The following is a 15,771-nucleotide window of genomic DNA, read 5'->3' as shown; positions in this document are numbered from 1 at the left end:
CCCAAGACTGTCTTTGTATACTCTAACATATGCCAAAGACAGAAATGGAAGTGTTCCAATCAATTTTGTCCTCAGATTGAGAAAGCTAGAAAAATGTAAATAACGCTGTTTCTGGTTACCTCAGAGACCATAGTACGGGCTTTATCTATAACAGAAATATTTGTTTTCATATGGATGGCATCTACAGAAGTGATGGAGTACGTTTCTCTGATCAAGGCAACAGAGGGTTTATGTACAATCTGAAGCTCTGCATCCGCACATACATGTAGCTATAACAATCTCAAGGGCTCTTTTTTGAGGCAATAACTCAACATATAAGCAAGCTTTAAAAAAAAAAAAAAAATCGTAATTATTTTTGCTTGGAGCCACGCACCCATCGCGTTCACACTGAACGGTCTTCATGGGAGCCACGTACCCATTGCGTTCCCACTTGGGGGCCGCACTGAGCACTACACTCTGGTCACAACTTCAAACTTTGGAGAAATGAAAATGTGTACTCCCGTTATTTATATTCTACCTGGGAACCCCCTAAAGGAGGGGGACTGCGTGTTCCCCCTTTCTGTGCCATTTTTGGCCTTGGGGACCCCATCCTCCCGGGCATGGCCACTCGTTCGGGGACTGTGGGGGGAACCCCAATGCCCACACTCTCATGCTTGATCACCGCCTCCTGTAGGAGCCAGTATTGATTTTGAGCTAGGGGAGCAGCTGACAAGGAGGTGGTGTCCCCGAGGCATGTGGAGAGGGGCTCTTCCCCCACACACATAATTTTTATTTTAAAACAGAGCACCGAGGAGGTAGTGATCCTGGCGCTGCGGTGGGCCATGTTCCCTCCTGCAGTTTATTAGGGGAGGTGGTGGTCCCTGGGTCAGTTGTGGAGTTTGGGACCCCCCCACAAATCTTTTTTTATTTCAGTGCAGGGGAGGTGGCAGTCCCCTCGGTAACCCACAAACTATTTGCTGAGTGTCCCCGGGACCTGGCCCAGCTGGGGGTTTTGAAAAACAAAGTGCTTGTTTTTTTAAATTTTCTCAGCAGGAGGCACAAACCCAGAGCAACTTTGAATTTTTTAAATAAAAAATAATGCGGGGGGCCTGGGGTACTTGTGGGACCCCCCGAGCAGGCCTAGCGGGTCAGGGTGTTCCTACCATGCCCCCTATTCTTGTTTTTCATTCTTTTTCCCACAGTTATCTTCTGACTCAGTAACCAAGTCATCAAATGCCTGGTTTGGAGTGTTTGATAGCCAATCAAAGTGAAGCGCGTACCCGGGGGGGTGGGGGGGGGGGTGCGAACCCTCCTTGGTGCTCAGATATCGAAACTTTCTTTTTCAATTTTGTCAGGAACTACTGAATGGATTTACACCATTTCAAAATGGGCTTTCTGAACCTAGATCAAATTTGTTGTAATCTGTTCAACAGTTCAAGCTGAAGCTTTGTCAAAAGTTTCTGTGGAAATTAACCTGCTTGACGAATCACCCTGAAACTTCCAAGACAGAAGCTGACCGGAGCAGGCCACTTTTTTTGAAAAAGACGTGTATATTCATCATCCGGCAGCAAAGTTCTTGGGCAAAGAAAAAACATTTTTCCTATGGAAAATAGGTCCTAACTCTACCCACCTACTGGTGACCGCCAATAGGTAATATATATATAATTCGAAATCTATCGATATCTATCTATACATATATACCATATTTCACCAAAGCTGTGAATAGCCCAAAGTGATTTATTGAATATAAAATTGTGAGTCTTTCAGCCAGCAAAAAAAGACATGTATAAAAATGTTCTTGCATTTCTGAGCAAAATACACCTGAACTTGATAGGTAATCTCCTTACACAGGCCTTACACAATGTTTCAGTTTTAGGGCAAAGGTTATGAAACACAGTGGAGAGGAGTAAGAGCACAAATTCATGTAATTTGAGCCTTCATTGGTCCTTCCTTAAACCCATGCAATCAGATGTGATTTAAATTGCATCATTACATTGGTGCTTCAGTATTTACTGTATTCACTGTTCAAGTGTGGTCACTTCAACACAAGTTCTTCAAAGAGTGACCTTTTACTCAATAATTAAGAGATTTTATTCTTAGTGTTCTTATCATAATTGGTGCTAGCATTGATAATCAATCCGCTACTGCAAATGGTTTTGACTCACTATTTCTGTTAGACACTATTTCAGTACCAATTTGTGAGTTTATCTGCTGCCAGCAGAACTAGATAAGTTGGTACTGTCTGATAATGGATAAGCCAAAGAATAGTACATACCTGATGAGGTGAATTTTAAGAATTTAGAAAACATCTCAGTAATGGTATCATCAACAAATGCAGAATCTCGCTTGAAATATGTCTCCAGGACCGTTCTTGGATCAAAATACTTCTCGTGGGTTTCCTTCAGGTTCATAGTAGAAGCCATTTCTCTGGTGACACCTTCTCCAACTTTGAGCCTTCGCTACGTGCACCCATGATATGTAGCTTCAAATCTAACTTTTAAATTAGCTTCTTATACAAACATAATTTTACTTTACCCTCAGGAACAATGATCCTCAGCTGACTTTAAATGTTTCGTTTGTGGTTGCTTGTTACTTCTTACTGTTTGCAATTATGACAGTTTGGAGCGTAATGCAACTCCTTACACAACATGGATACATTTCTACAAACGAATACAATCCAATGCCTCTCATTTTTAGAAGACTTAAAACATGTTCAGTTAGACTACAGTCCAGACTGACAAATGTTTAACATGCTGAAGAATGTTAGTTTCTCATTAAGAGTGGCAAATTAAATCCACCAACACCATCAGATTGTGACTCAGCATCTTCTCCTATGCTGACAACATCCAGCTCGTCCTTTCACTGTCAGAAGTCCCCTCGACCATGTGAGTCAACATTTACATATGTAGCATGAACGTTCCTTACTGGATAAAGTACACTGTCTCAAGCTCAAGGCAGACAAGACAGTACTCATCTTGGGAAACAACACCGCACCATTGAAAAAAACATGAAGGCCTGCTGAGGTCCTCCTACCTCTGATCTGACACACCAAGTCCTCCACCTTACCATCATCTTGGACAGTAAGCTCTCTATAAAGTAACAGGTAAATGCTGTCTCATCTAACTTATTCCACACCATACACATACTCCGCAAGATCTTCAGGTGGCTCCCAATATCCCCAGGAAGGTCCACCATGGAGGCTGAACTATGGGAACACACTGTGGGAATCAATGCATGCGACCATGGAAAATACAAAACTTAAGGCTTCATTTACGTGTTTTTGTCGGCGGGCAGCACAGCAGGCCTTCCTGCTTCACTACTCTAGGGCAAAAGAAAAGACCATAAATGCATCGTATCTATGAGCTAGAGTGCATTCCTGTCCTTTTACCCTGCACCAGCGTACAATTGACTGCCGTGCGCAAATGCAGGCACCTTTTACCCATGGTGCAAGGGTGCCTGCTTTGAGCGGATGATTGCTTTAGTGCAAGAAAGGAAACCTTCCTGCACAAAAACAATCACTAGCGTCTTTTTTTTCTTTTCTATATGTGCTGCAGAATGCAGTAGTCATAGAAAAAGGAAAAACAAATGGAAATAAAGATATTTTTCTTCTCCTCATTGAGCCTCCCTTACCTCTCCCCCGGGGAGGCGTACGTTTTTGGCGTAGCCTCAGATTTAAGATTTCTTGTAAATCTGGGGCAGTGTCAAAAAGTTAAGGATGTTGCTTGGAAGGCCCCAGCAACACCCTTTGATGCAGAAAACTATGTTAAAGGAAACCATATTTATGGGGCAGTATTAAGCCTAAAAATTTGGCTTACTGCTGCTTCATAAATTTGGAGCAGACTCCTGTGTCACATAACATCACAAAAAGTGACATTCCGGTGGTACAAGGAGCCTCATGAATGAGACCTTAAGTGTCAAGACTCATCCTTGGCCTTCCCCGATGGCCCTACCTCACCCAACCTCAAAAAGCTAATCTGTCTCCAATTAGAAGAGATGCCAGTTCAAACTGTTGTGCCATGCATACATCATCATCATCATCATGGTTTTATTGTTTGATTAATTAAAATCTTTACAATGTTTACAGATAATAAAAACAATACAGCAAAATATTTTAAAATACGAGTTAAAGAATGTCGTAGAGTCTGAAAATTGTCTGTCAATAGTCTTTACGGTTGTCATGGACCTCGGACACAGCGTGTTAAGTCCATTGGTTTCAGTTTAGTTGTTGTATGTTCATTAAGTCTGTTCCTTTTCTAGTATCTGCTTTGTTGCCATAGACATGAATTTGATTCCCCGACATGAGAGTATGGGGGAGGCACCACTTAGCCACTGTATGACCGCCTGTCTACATGTGTGGATTTTCAGTGTGTTGAAGATTGCCCGCAGATATCTTCTTCTAAAGGCTTGCAGCGCAGGACATACACATAGTATGTGTGGCACTGTTTCGTTCTTACATCCGCATAGTCTGCAGTTTGCACTTTCTGTTTTTCGTTTCCAGGAAGGCATTAGGGCTTTTGTAAAATGCTTGCCCAGACAGTACGCTGTTAGAGTTTTTTTTAGGTGTTGACTGTAGTGTTGGGCTAAGTAAACTTGCGGTTTTTGGATGGAATAAGAGTTTACTACTGTCCAAGCGTGTCTCCGTTTACTTAGGGTTTTTTTGTCTTTGAGCAAAGAGATCTTTTTTGTCGAACCATTTGCTATTTTGCAAAACTGCTTGTGGTCAATGTTTTTTTTCCACACTTCATGGAGTCCAAGGGTTGACAAACTCTGGTTAAGGAATTCTCCCCAGTGGGTGGTGTTCGGCCTGTCTAATAAAAAGTTTATTTTCTCCCAGCACATGTTGTCCAATGAGTCACTGGGTGCGAATCGGATCTTGTGGCAACATTTTACAAATGTGGAGTTTGACCTAATGTCTTGGTTTTGTAAACCGAATTCTATTCGAACTTGGGCTGCCGATGCTGCTTTTGGCAACCCAAACACCACTTTGTATATTTTGTTTTGAATGCTGTTTAAGATTGCCGATTTGCTCCCGAGCCATCTGATTAGTCCGTAAGACAAGGTAGGGATTATTTGGGCAGCCATGACTTTTAGTAAGTGGGTGTAGTTTGGACCACCCACTGTCTTTTGCTGATATCTGTATGCGTATATTAGAGACTGCGCTTTCCCTCTTAGTACCTAAATGTGCTTCTTTTTTTTGTTGCCGCACTCGATGGTCATCCCCAGGTATTTGTACCAGTCCCGTTCTTCGAGGAGAGATTTATGAATTGTCCATGTGTATTTCAGTTTCTTACACTCCGTGATTCGAAGCACTTTGGTTTTGTTTTTGTTCAGCTCCAGGTTTTCCTCAGTTAGGTACGAAACCAGCGTATTCGCTAGGCGTTGGAGCCCGACTTCTGTTTTACTTAGTAAGACTATGTTGTTGGCGTACTGCATACAAAACCCCGTAAAAGACAGGACCAATATACAACAACAAGCACATGGCCTTCCACAGAACAACCAGACAGCTACAATCCACCTCCCTCTATCGCTCAGACACCCTTGGATCTGCTGAGGCAACAACAGGGGATGCCTGCTCCCACTCTTGGGGGCCAAAGCCTGGAATGACCTCTCCCTGCACCTTAGCATAGCCTCATCGCTCCGGCAATTCAAGAAAAGACTCAAGACCTGACTGTTCTAATAAATACGGTTACCATGAAAAAGCTAGCAACTCTAGTACCTCAAGACCCCCACAGGTGATTTGCTGCAGTTCATAAATCCTTAATTGATTGAAGTTGCTGCCTTACATTGCATTGCACCCTTCATGTGTCACATGGGTGGGGCATGGCTGTTTCTATGTATCTACCCAGGCTTTTTAGAACAACTAGTAAGCCTGGGAAGGTGTCAAAATTAGACCCCCACCCTATAGAAGCACTACAATTCTGAAATAATTTCAGAATAGAAGCACTGCAAGAGAAATATATTTATTTCTCCCATCTGTTACCTCTATCAACGTATGCTGATTTCTGCAGCATACTTAGAAAGAGGAAAAAACCTCCAAGGACTGTTGTTTATACAGGAAGGTGGGAGCTAAAGAAAAATTGCTCTAGCAGTACTGGTGTGGGGGGAACATGGTGAGTCTGCTGGTGTCAAGGAGGGAGTCTTGAGTTACCCTCTCAAGCTCATGGGTGTCCTGGGTGGAACCTAGGCTACCAACCCAAAAACTGGTGGAAAAGCCTTCTCATCTATTGCTCATCACCCAGTTTATGGATTACAATTTACATATCATTTGATGGTGGTGTCCCAAGGAGGGGCAAGGACACCACCAACATTACTAAAGCATGTTTGATGGACTGCAGAAGGATGAAAACCTTCAGATATGTTTAAAAAGAAGTCACTCTATGTTTTCCAGGTTCAAGAAGACATGTCCTGGGCTGGCTGCTTATCTATTTCTAAGCTCTTTCTGACCCTTTGCTTTTCCATATGAGCTCAGGACAGCAGAGATCTCTAATAGCTGGTCCTATGGCTGTGTTTGAGGCTAATAAAAGGAAAAACATGCTTTGAGACAATTTCAATGTTCTATTCACAATGTTGTTGTTGACAATACAAGATTTAACTTGTTATTGCTAATGATGTGCTTTATACCTCCTCTGCACTGCTTGCCATGTGCTAAGGGCACATTCAGTAATTTATAGCACTCACCTGTGGGGGAAACACTAGTGCCCACCAGGGAGCTTCCTCACCACATGCACCCATATGAATGGTAACAAAAATGCCTTTGCTGCCACCCAACCCTCCTCCCTGGTGAGATCATGATATCAGCACATGGGGTGTGGTAGCAGTTGATTCGCTGTGTATGTGTAGTGACTTTCTGGCAATGCATTTTAAATTGGCTAATGGCTGGATGATTGGTGCTGTGATGGTTGTGTCTGTCCAGTTGGCATTAAAAGTGTAAGACCCTGTAAATGTGAGTGTTGTATTGTATTGGGCCAGCAGCTTTCTATTTTAATGTTTGTTTTGTTTGTGATGCATGAAAGGTATGTGAATTGTTTGTAAAGCAGTGGGTGTCTTGAAGTTGCTTTATAGCCCAGAATAAGCTCTCATATGTTCAGTATTCTGAAATTAAAGATATCTTACTAAAAATGATTTCAATATTTCCATGTTTTCCTTTTGATTAAATGATTTGGTAAAGATATTTACAATTTTAACTTTTCACTCACCCTTACCAAATGTAACTAGTATGTGGGTGCACTAAAGTAGTAGATAGGTGTGCAGTAATGGTTGTCTTTTCTGAATTTAATTTCGACCTTATGCGTTGTCTATAGGTAAAACCTACCAATCCACAATGTATTTTTAAAAATAGACACCAAGGGACTCTAGGGTGGTGTGCCACACATGGATCCAATAATTTTTTCTACCCCAAAATACCTTGCAAACCTTAGACTTTTATTCAAATTTGTTTAAGAGAAAGTTCTAAAATTAGCTGCATCCTGAAATGTCTGAGCATATACTATTCCCACACTGCTCCTGAAAAAAACAGTAGCCCACTTGTGTGGCTGACCTTCGCGACACCACTCAAATGGTACCAATCTTGAGAAATCATCAATGGGGTAGCTGCCGCAATTAGGCTGTCACCAAGGGAAATGAAACCAGATATTTTAGAAAACAAGACTTCCTGGGAAGTCCAGGGTGGGTAAAAAACATTTTGGAGCCCCAGATGGTGGCATGATCTTCCAGTGAATTATCCTGATGTTAACACTCTGCCTCTAGACTGCAGAGGACTGGGGGAGCATTCAGTTGTGATTATGCTGCAGTGTGGTGCCCCCATGCTGGCATGCCAACATTCCTCCTCACACACTTAAGTGAGGCCTGGTGTCACAGGGAGTCCTTGGCCCACAGTGAGAATGTGGGGCCAACATGGTGTTATTGTGGGAAATTGGGGACATAAACAGAGGTCATGGACTCCGCACTGAGTCCGAGCCGGATTCTCCAATGTGGAGTTGTAGTGTAGTTCCTATATCCCTGATAGGCTCTGCGCATTGGAATAACATACACTATAGATTTGACATAGGTCTGAGGTCAGTATGTCTCTATTGAGTGTATTAAACTTAATTGTGTTTGTGTGCCAGGTAACTCAGAGTCACTAGAATCTTCTTGAATTAACAAGAAGGGATTAGTTTCTTTCACCCACATAAACATGACAACTGTGTTTCCCTTAGAGTTGGAACAATATCTTCGTGGAAACAAGCGATAACTATTTCACTCAGTGCATGCTTCGCTTCTACAGAGTTGCACAGAAATAGTGAGACAGCCGTTTCAATAAAAGGGTTTATTGAACAGTCTTATTTCTCATGCAAGAGATATAAGCTGCTACAATCGTAAGACAGAATGTGAAATGGGTAAATAATATTGAAATAGCATAGTTTTGTGGCTAACACATGTTCATTAAAATATATACATAAATAACACAGGCTAAAAAACTCAACTGGTGCTTATAATATAATCCTTCTCAAGTGTACCTAACCTAAGTGTAGTATGAGGGAAGAAGTAGGTGCTGTTTTAGCTATAGTCTAGTTTAGTTGTGCCAAGAATTGCCAAAGTTTTCTCTAGGTTCTAATCAGCTCCATACCTTAGAATGAAAGAGGTTGGTATCTCTTTCCCGGTACTCGATCTCTAACACCCCTCAAGGGGAATCAGAAACACTGGAATTGGATTCTCAGCAAGGAGAATGGCAGCTTCTGGTCAGTGCGTCAGCTGGAAAGTTGGCTTCCTTTGGGACTTGCTGTGGCAAGCTGTGTCATGCAAGAAGTAGGTAGTCGAACTGCACCGAACCACACCGTGCTTTTCCATAGCAAGTGAAGGTATATTTATACCTTGAAGGTGTTTAGAAATGCCAGTATTGATGTTAAAGTCAGGCATAAGAACGTCATGAATGAACCCATAAGGAATAGATGTTCTTGGAGAAATCAATATCCAGTTAAGGGGATTTCTATTCCTATATAAGGGCAATGCGAATTTTACCTATATAAGGGCATCACTCAGGAAATTCTTACCGAATGTAAATCAATACACAACAGAGTCTGATTGACTTCTTTTTTGGACATGTTAATGTGCAGTGACTGGGTCATGGCCTCCCCACACCCCTGGACGAAGTGAACCGGCGCTGCTCATCTGCGCTCATTGTGTTACTGTGGCCTTTTGTCATTCTTTCAGCAGACAGAGGGATGCCTACATTTAAGAGCTATACTGATCTTGGAAATGTCATTCTATTTTCCCTCTGCCAGACAAGGGGAGAGTTGTAATGCCTAGCTGGGAGAAGTGTATAATTTTCAGTGTCTTCTGCCCATAGTGGCCCCTACATACCAGACTGCTGGGAGAAATTGCAACAATATTAACTGGAAGAACATGGTGCTACTGAGTGGGATTACCAGTGGAGGGGACATAGTCTTTCAGGAGTCTTGGCGAGACTTGCTATAAATGGCCACTTTGAAGAGCCCATGCAATGCCATTACTAAACCTGAATTAACAGCTAGTAAGGAAGACCTGCTCAGTCCTATGCTACAGGGGGTTTCCTGTCAGTAAATGACTAAACGTTCCCTCACTTTATAAAGCGGATTGCATTTGTGTTTATCATTGTTCCCTATTCCCCTACTATGTAGCCCGAGGTATGTACATCAGCAGAGGGATATTAGATAAGAGTATTGTACTCTGGCCCTTCAACAAACAGGCCCACTAGTGACCCTTGCACAGGAACCTGTTTACGATGTGTACACCTGGAAAAATGGCCATCATAGCTCTCACATATCTGCTTGATATGATACACTGCCTGCGTATTCCTTCCCATGTGGATTCATACCTACTGTCTCCAAATTTCACTTGCCCGATTGTAGGCCCTTGAACCTATGACTGCCGCCTCTGCTGATGGGCTGACTACCAGCGAAAGGCTCACACAGCAAGGGAGGCGACACAGCTGGGTATCTGAAAGCAGAAGACACTGCAGAATACTGCCAACAAACCCTTTAGGACCCTGTTATCCACCATCCATCTGCTCTTCTACTTGACACAGGCCTATCTTCAACCTTTTATGTGAAATAAAAATTGGATCCAAACGCAGATACCTCTGGTGTAAAACACAGGCTGTGAGGAACCTTTCAATAAGAAGCCTCCCAAACCTCTTTCCTAGCAGAACAGTGGTCTGTGCTGATTCTGGGTCCTCTCTCCTTTGCCCACTTTCTATGTCCCTTCACTCACTGAACACAGCAGGGGAGTCATAAGTGGTGGGCAATGATTACACACTTGAGGACCGACACAGACGTGAAGAAATGCCTTTTAGCAAGATGACTGGAAAGTCTGTATGAGAACTCCTATTTGCTGAGGCTCTAACCCAAGGCTGCCCCATCTCGGAGACACATGGGCATCTCCTTGACTTTGAAACTTTCCAGCCCCTTAGGGTCAACATCGCTTGACTCCACCATAGAGCAGATACTCTTAAAAATTTCTACTGTGGGCTGACGTCTAGAGGGTATTGAGTCATCCACATATGTTTTCACAACTGAGATTAAGTTAATCTGCACAGACATTGCTGAATTCCACAGCAGAATGGACAGCCTTACAGCATGGCTTGCCGCAGTAGAGGTCCACCTCGACACCATACTGGATCAGTACCAAAACTTTTCCTCCCTCAGGACCAACGTGATAGACGTGGAAGAAAGAAGGTGCAGGGCTAATGACCGCCTCTTTGGCATTCAAGAAAAAGTAGAAGGATCCAACACTAAATTCTTTCTAAAGGCAGTCCTCCCAAAACTCACAAGTCTCACTTTTGACCTTACATTAGATATGCAGACAGCCCATCCACATTGGATCAGCCAACACAGGAAAGAGTGCACAATCGTGCCTGATTATTGTCTGTTTCCTTCATCACAAACAGGCTTGCCAATTGATCAGGGCAGCTTGTACTCACGGTCCATACATGTTTGAGAGTTATGAGAAATGAACAGCAGTGGACTATTCAAAGGAAACAAATGACCATTGCAAATAATTTATCTCTCTCAGACCGTGACTTCAACAGGTAGACAGCAAGTATGGCCTCTTTGAGCCCTGCACGTCTGAAGATCACTAAAGACAGGATATCCAAAGAATTCTTCAACTCAGAGTACCTCTGTCATTACTTGGATACCCTCACTCCTCAGGGAATGGACTGATATCAATTCCCTTTTTTTTTTAAATTATTTTTATTATCAGCACATAATGAAAAGTCAAACACAAACAGTACAACTATATTAACATTATCTATACATAGAGCTATACAGAAAGGCATAAAAATAGAAACTAAAAAAAAGAAATAAATTAAAAAGTATACAAGAAAATTCATACAGTAGGAAGAAAAGAAGATAATGTCCCTGCAAAGAAATTTTTTACAGAAAGTTGCCCCAAATTTTCTCAAATTTAAGAAGAGAACTGGTACCCCTTATTTGAGCTATTCCAGCTTCCATATTGTGGATTTCATTAACCAAAAACCACCATTGCATAATCTGTGGTGGCTGTGGCGATATCCAAGCCCAAGCTACTATAAATTTAGCACAGGATAGCAAAATAGTGACTAAAGCTTTTTGGGGTAAGGTAGTACCGTGTATATCTAAAAGTATGGCAGAGGCTGACAGTACCGGTGGTCTTGCCAATTTAAATTTCAAGGCTTTATCCAAATTGAGCCATAAGTCTTTCAGTTGAGGGCATGAAAATAGCATATGTTCTATATTTGCACCCATAGTATCACATTTAGGACATTTGGTACGATCTGTATATAGTGGGTTTGAAGACCATTTAAGAATCACTTCCGGGGTGTGATATAATAAACAAGAAGTTTTGAACTGTTGCAACCGAAGGCTAGCTGAGTGAACCAGCCTATTTATATTAGAGAGGGAGTGTGAGATCTGATCCGGATAGACCGTCATACCAAGTTTAGAGCTCCATTTCTCCGCTAGTTTGGAGCAATCTTGTTTTACATAAGAGATTAGACAGTTATAGCCAGTGCTTATTACTGATTTAATTTTAGATGAGTAGAGGCAATCCCAAATATCGGATTCTGAGATAGTTAAGATTTTCATACGACGTATCAAAAAGTCGTGGATCTGAATATATTTAAACCTCATAGACTCTGTCAGATGGTACAGATGTTTTAATGTCTCAAAATCTAAAAAGCCATTAGTACCATACAAGTCCCCTAAGGTTGATATACCCTGTATTGCCCAAACACTAGCCCTACTGTCATTAAATATCCCCGGAAGTCCTGGGTTGTCCCATAGCCTCAATTTTGAATGATAGAAGGAAGTTTTACAAAAGGACATCATACCAAACCAAATCTTAACAATGTCTCGGGCTGTCCTAAATTTTACTCGTTTGTAAAAATTTGGGTCGTTCAATCTGAGCAGAAACATTCTTGCATCTGATTTCAACATTATAGTATGAAAGAAAAAATTATTAAGCTCGGGATTAAGTAAGGAACGAAGATGTCCTATAAAAGTTGCCCAAAAGTAAAGTTTAAAGTCTGGGAAGCAAAGGCCTCCCATATCAGTAGATCCTTTTAGTGAAGATAAGCTTTTTCGAACTTTCCTGAAACCCCAGATAAAGCTGCTAAATATTCCGTCTAGCTTTTTAAAAAAAATATTGTTCAGTGCCAAAGGAATAGAACGGAAGAAATAAAGAAATTTCGGCAGGATTTTCATCTTAATTAAGTTAATTCTACTTATAATATTTAATGGTAGTTTATGCCATTTTTTAAGAAGCTGCTTAGTTAATTTGACCAGCACATCATAGTTAATGGGAATTATATCGCTAATCTTGGATGAAATGTTAACCCCTAAATAATTAGCTGCACTACAGATCCCCTTAGTTCCCCCCGATAATTTATAATTAACCACTATCTGAGTTTTGTTCGCATTTAGTTTGTAACCAGATACATTGCCAATTTTTTCCGCTTCAATCATTATACCCTCTAGGGCTGTTGTAACATTTGATGAGTATACCACTATGTCGTCCGCGTAAACGGTAATTTTCAAACAGTGGGGTCCGGAGCTAAATGGGATTATCTTGGACTGAGCCAATAGCGCAGCTAGAAATGGCTCCATAGAAATTGAAAAAAGCAGAGGGGATAACGGGCACCCCTGGCAGGTGCCACTAAGCGTGGGCGGAAAATCCGTTCCGCTCGCGGATTTTGCGGATTTTCGGGAAATCCGCAATCCGCGAGATTTGCGGATTTCCCGCAAAATCCGCAAATTCGCACAGAGCGGATTTTTTTGGCGGCGCGCGGCGTTGGTGATACAATTTTTGCGGCGCGCGGCGTTTATCATCGTTTGCCGAGTTGTTTTTTTCGTTAGTTTGCGAGTGCTGCGCCATTTTGGATCTTGCTGTGTGATCCCGCGGGAATTGGCGAGCGCGATTACGTCATCGCGGCTTGCCAGCGATAGTTTGTCAACGCGAGTACGGCGAGATCACGTCTCGCGGTACTTCGCAATTGCGAGATTTGAGATGCGGCGAGCGAAAATATAAATTTGCAATTCTGCACAAGAAATCCACCAGCAAGCAGCATAAACCTTCTAGAAATGATGATTTTTATGTGAATAACTCCTTAGTTTGACATTTGCCTGCACTTTTTTAGCGAGGAGTCCATTTTGGGGAGGGGGCAGGGGGGTGGGAGGAAGAAAGTGCCCCATAGTCTTCAACTTCCTGTTCCTGTTCAGCAGGCTCCTCCCAGTGCTTTGTCCATCTCCTGGTCACTTTTCATTTGGATGTGGACCTGGAAGGATTACTTTTTGTGGATGCTGCTGGATCTTTGGATTTGAGGCCTTTTTGACTTTGTTTGGATCACTGTTGGATTAGAAATTTTACAAGTAAGTTTGTTTGGGGCATTACAGTTGCTGCAACTAAAATTTTGGGATTTTCGATTTTTGGGCTGTTTTGGGGCCTTTTGCCCAGGGGTACTCAGTGGTGGGTGGACTGATTCTTTCTGTGGGTTGTCTTGAACTTAAACATCATGGAGGCCATAGATGAATTGGGATTGTGCTGATTTTTCTGTGTTTTTCGATTTTTTTTTTTTGTAAAATTTTGTGTTTTTCGATTTTTGACCTGTTGTTGGGGCCTTGACCAGGGGTAGTGAGTGGTGCATGGGCCTAGTCTTTCTGTGGGCTGTCTTGAATTTAAACATCATGGAGGCCATGGATGGAATGGGATTGTGCTGATTTTGCAGTGTTTTTTGATTTTTGGGGGTGTTCATGGGGAGGGACATGCCATGTGGCTGGTGGCCATTTTGAGTGCAACTACAGGCACTGGCCATGTGCTGGCAGGCAAGTGGCCATTTTGAATGCAGGCTTTGTTGTTAGGCCTCCAACCATTTTGCCTACTTTTCAACCTTTATTTATGCCCAGGGGTAGTGAGTCTTGCATGGGCCTAGTATTTCTGTGGGTTGTCTTGAATTTAAACATCATGGAGGCCATGGATTGAATGGGATTGTGCTGATTTTGCAGTGTTTTTCGATTTTTGGGCCTGTACTTGTGGCCTTTTCACCAGGGGTATTTGAGTCTAGCATGGGCCTAGTCTTTCTGTGGGCTGTCTTGAATTTAAACATCATGGAGGCCATGGATGGAATAGGATTGTGCTGATTTTGCAGTGTTTTTCGATTTTTGGGCCTGTACTTGTGGCCTTTTCACCAGGGGTATTTGAGTCTAGCATGGGCCTAGTCTTTCTGTGGGTTGTCTTGAATTTAAACATCATGGAGGCCATGGATTGAATGGGATTGTGCTGATTTTGCAGTGTTTTTCGATTTTTGGGGGTGTTCATGGGGAGGGACATGCCATGTGGCTGGTGGCCATTTTGAGTGCAGCTACAGGCACTGGCCATGTGCTGGCAGGCAAGTGGCCATTTTGAATGCAGGCTTTGTTGTTAGGCCTCCAACCATTTTGCCTACTTTTCAACCTTTATTTATGCCCAGGGGTAGTGAGTCTTGCATGGGCCTAGTATTTCTGTGGGTTGTCTTGAATTTAAACATCATGGAGGCCATGGATTGAATGGGATTGTGCTGATTTTGCAGTGTTTTTCGATTTTTGGGCCTGTACTTGTGGCCTTTTCACCAGGGGTATTTGAGTCTAGCATGGGCCTAGTCTTTCTGTGGGCTGTCTTGAATTTAAACATCATGGAGGCCATGGATGGAATAGGATTGTGCTGATTTTGCAGTGTTTTTCGATTTTTGGGCCTGTACTTGTGGCCTTTTCACCAGGGGTATTTGAGTCTAGCATGGGCCTAGTCTTTCTGTGGGCTGTCTTGAATTTAAACATCATGGAGGCCATGGATGGAATAGGATTGTGCTGATTTTGCAGTGTTTTTCGATTTTTGGGCCTGTACTTGTGGCCTTTTCACCAGGGGTATTTGAGTCTAGCATGGGCCTAGTCTTTCTGTGGGCTGTCTTGAATTTAAACATCATGGAGGCCATGGATGGAATAGGATTGTGCTGATTTTGCAGTGTTTTTCGATTTTTGGGCCTGTACTTGTGGCCTTTTCACCAGGGGTATTTGAGTCTAGCATGGGCCTAGTCATTCTGTGGGTTGTCTTGAATTTAAACATCATGGAGGCCATGGATTGAATGGGATTGTGCTGATTTTGCAGTGTTTTTCGATTTTTGGGGGTGTTCATGGGGAGGGACATGCCATGTGGCTGGTGGCCATTTTGAGTGCAGCTACAGGCACTGGCCATGTGCTGGCAGGCAAGTGGCCATTTTGAATGCAGGCTTTGTTGTTAGGTCTCCAACCATTTTGCCTACTTTTCAAC

The 15,771-nt window shown here is 42.5% G+C and overlaps 1 protein-coding gene across 1 annotated transcript in view; it reads right to left on the bottom strand.

Moving 5' to 3' along the window:
- Positions 1–2,435, bottom strand: part of LOC147668761 (nicotinamide N-methyltransferase-like) — a 50,590-nt gene extending 48,155 nt beyond the window's left edge. The window contains exon 1 of the mRNA XM_086948450.1: positions 2,255–2,435. Within this exon, the coding sequence (XP_086804576.1) occupies positions 2,255–2,402 (148 nt within the window). The 5' untranslated portion in view covers positions 2,403–2,435. The remainder of the gene's footprint in view (positions 1–2,254) is intronic.
- Between the last annotated feature and the right edge of the window lie 13,336 nt (positions 2,436–15,771).

The sequence above is a fragment of the Lissotriton vulgaris genome, unplaced genomic scaffold, assembly GCF_964263255.1.
Source record: "Lissotriton vulgaris unplaced genomic scaffold, aLisVul1.2 SCAFFOLD_1365, whole genome shotgun sequence".
NCBI classification, from domain to species: domain Eukaryota; kingdom Metazoa; phylum Chordata; class Amphibia; order Caudata; family Salamandridae; genus Lissotriton; species Lissotriton vulgaris.
Note: the sequence above shows the minus strand (reverse complement) of the source record. Positions and strands in the feature narration are given on the sequence as shown.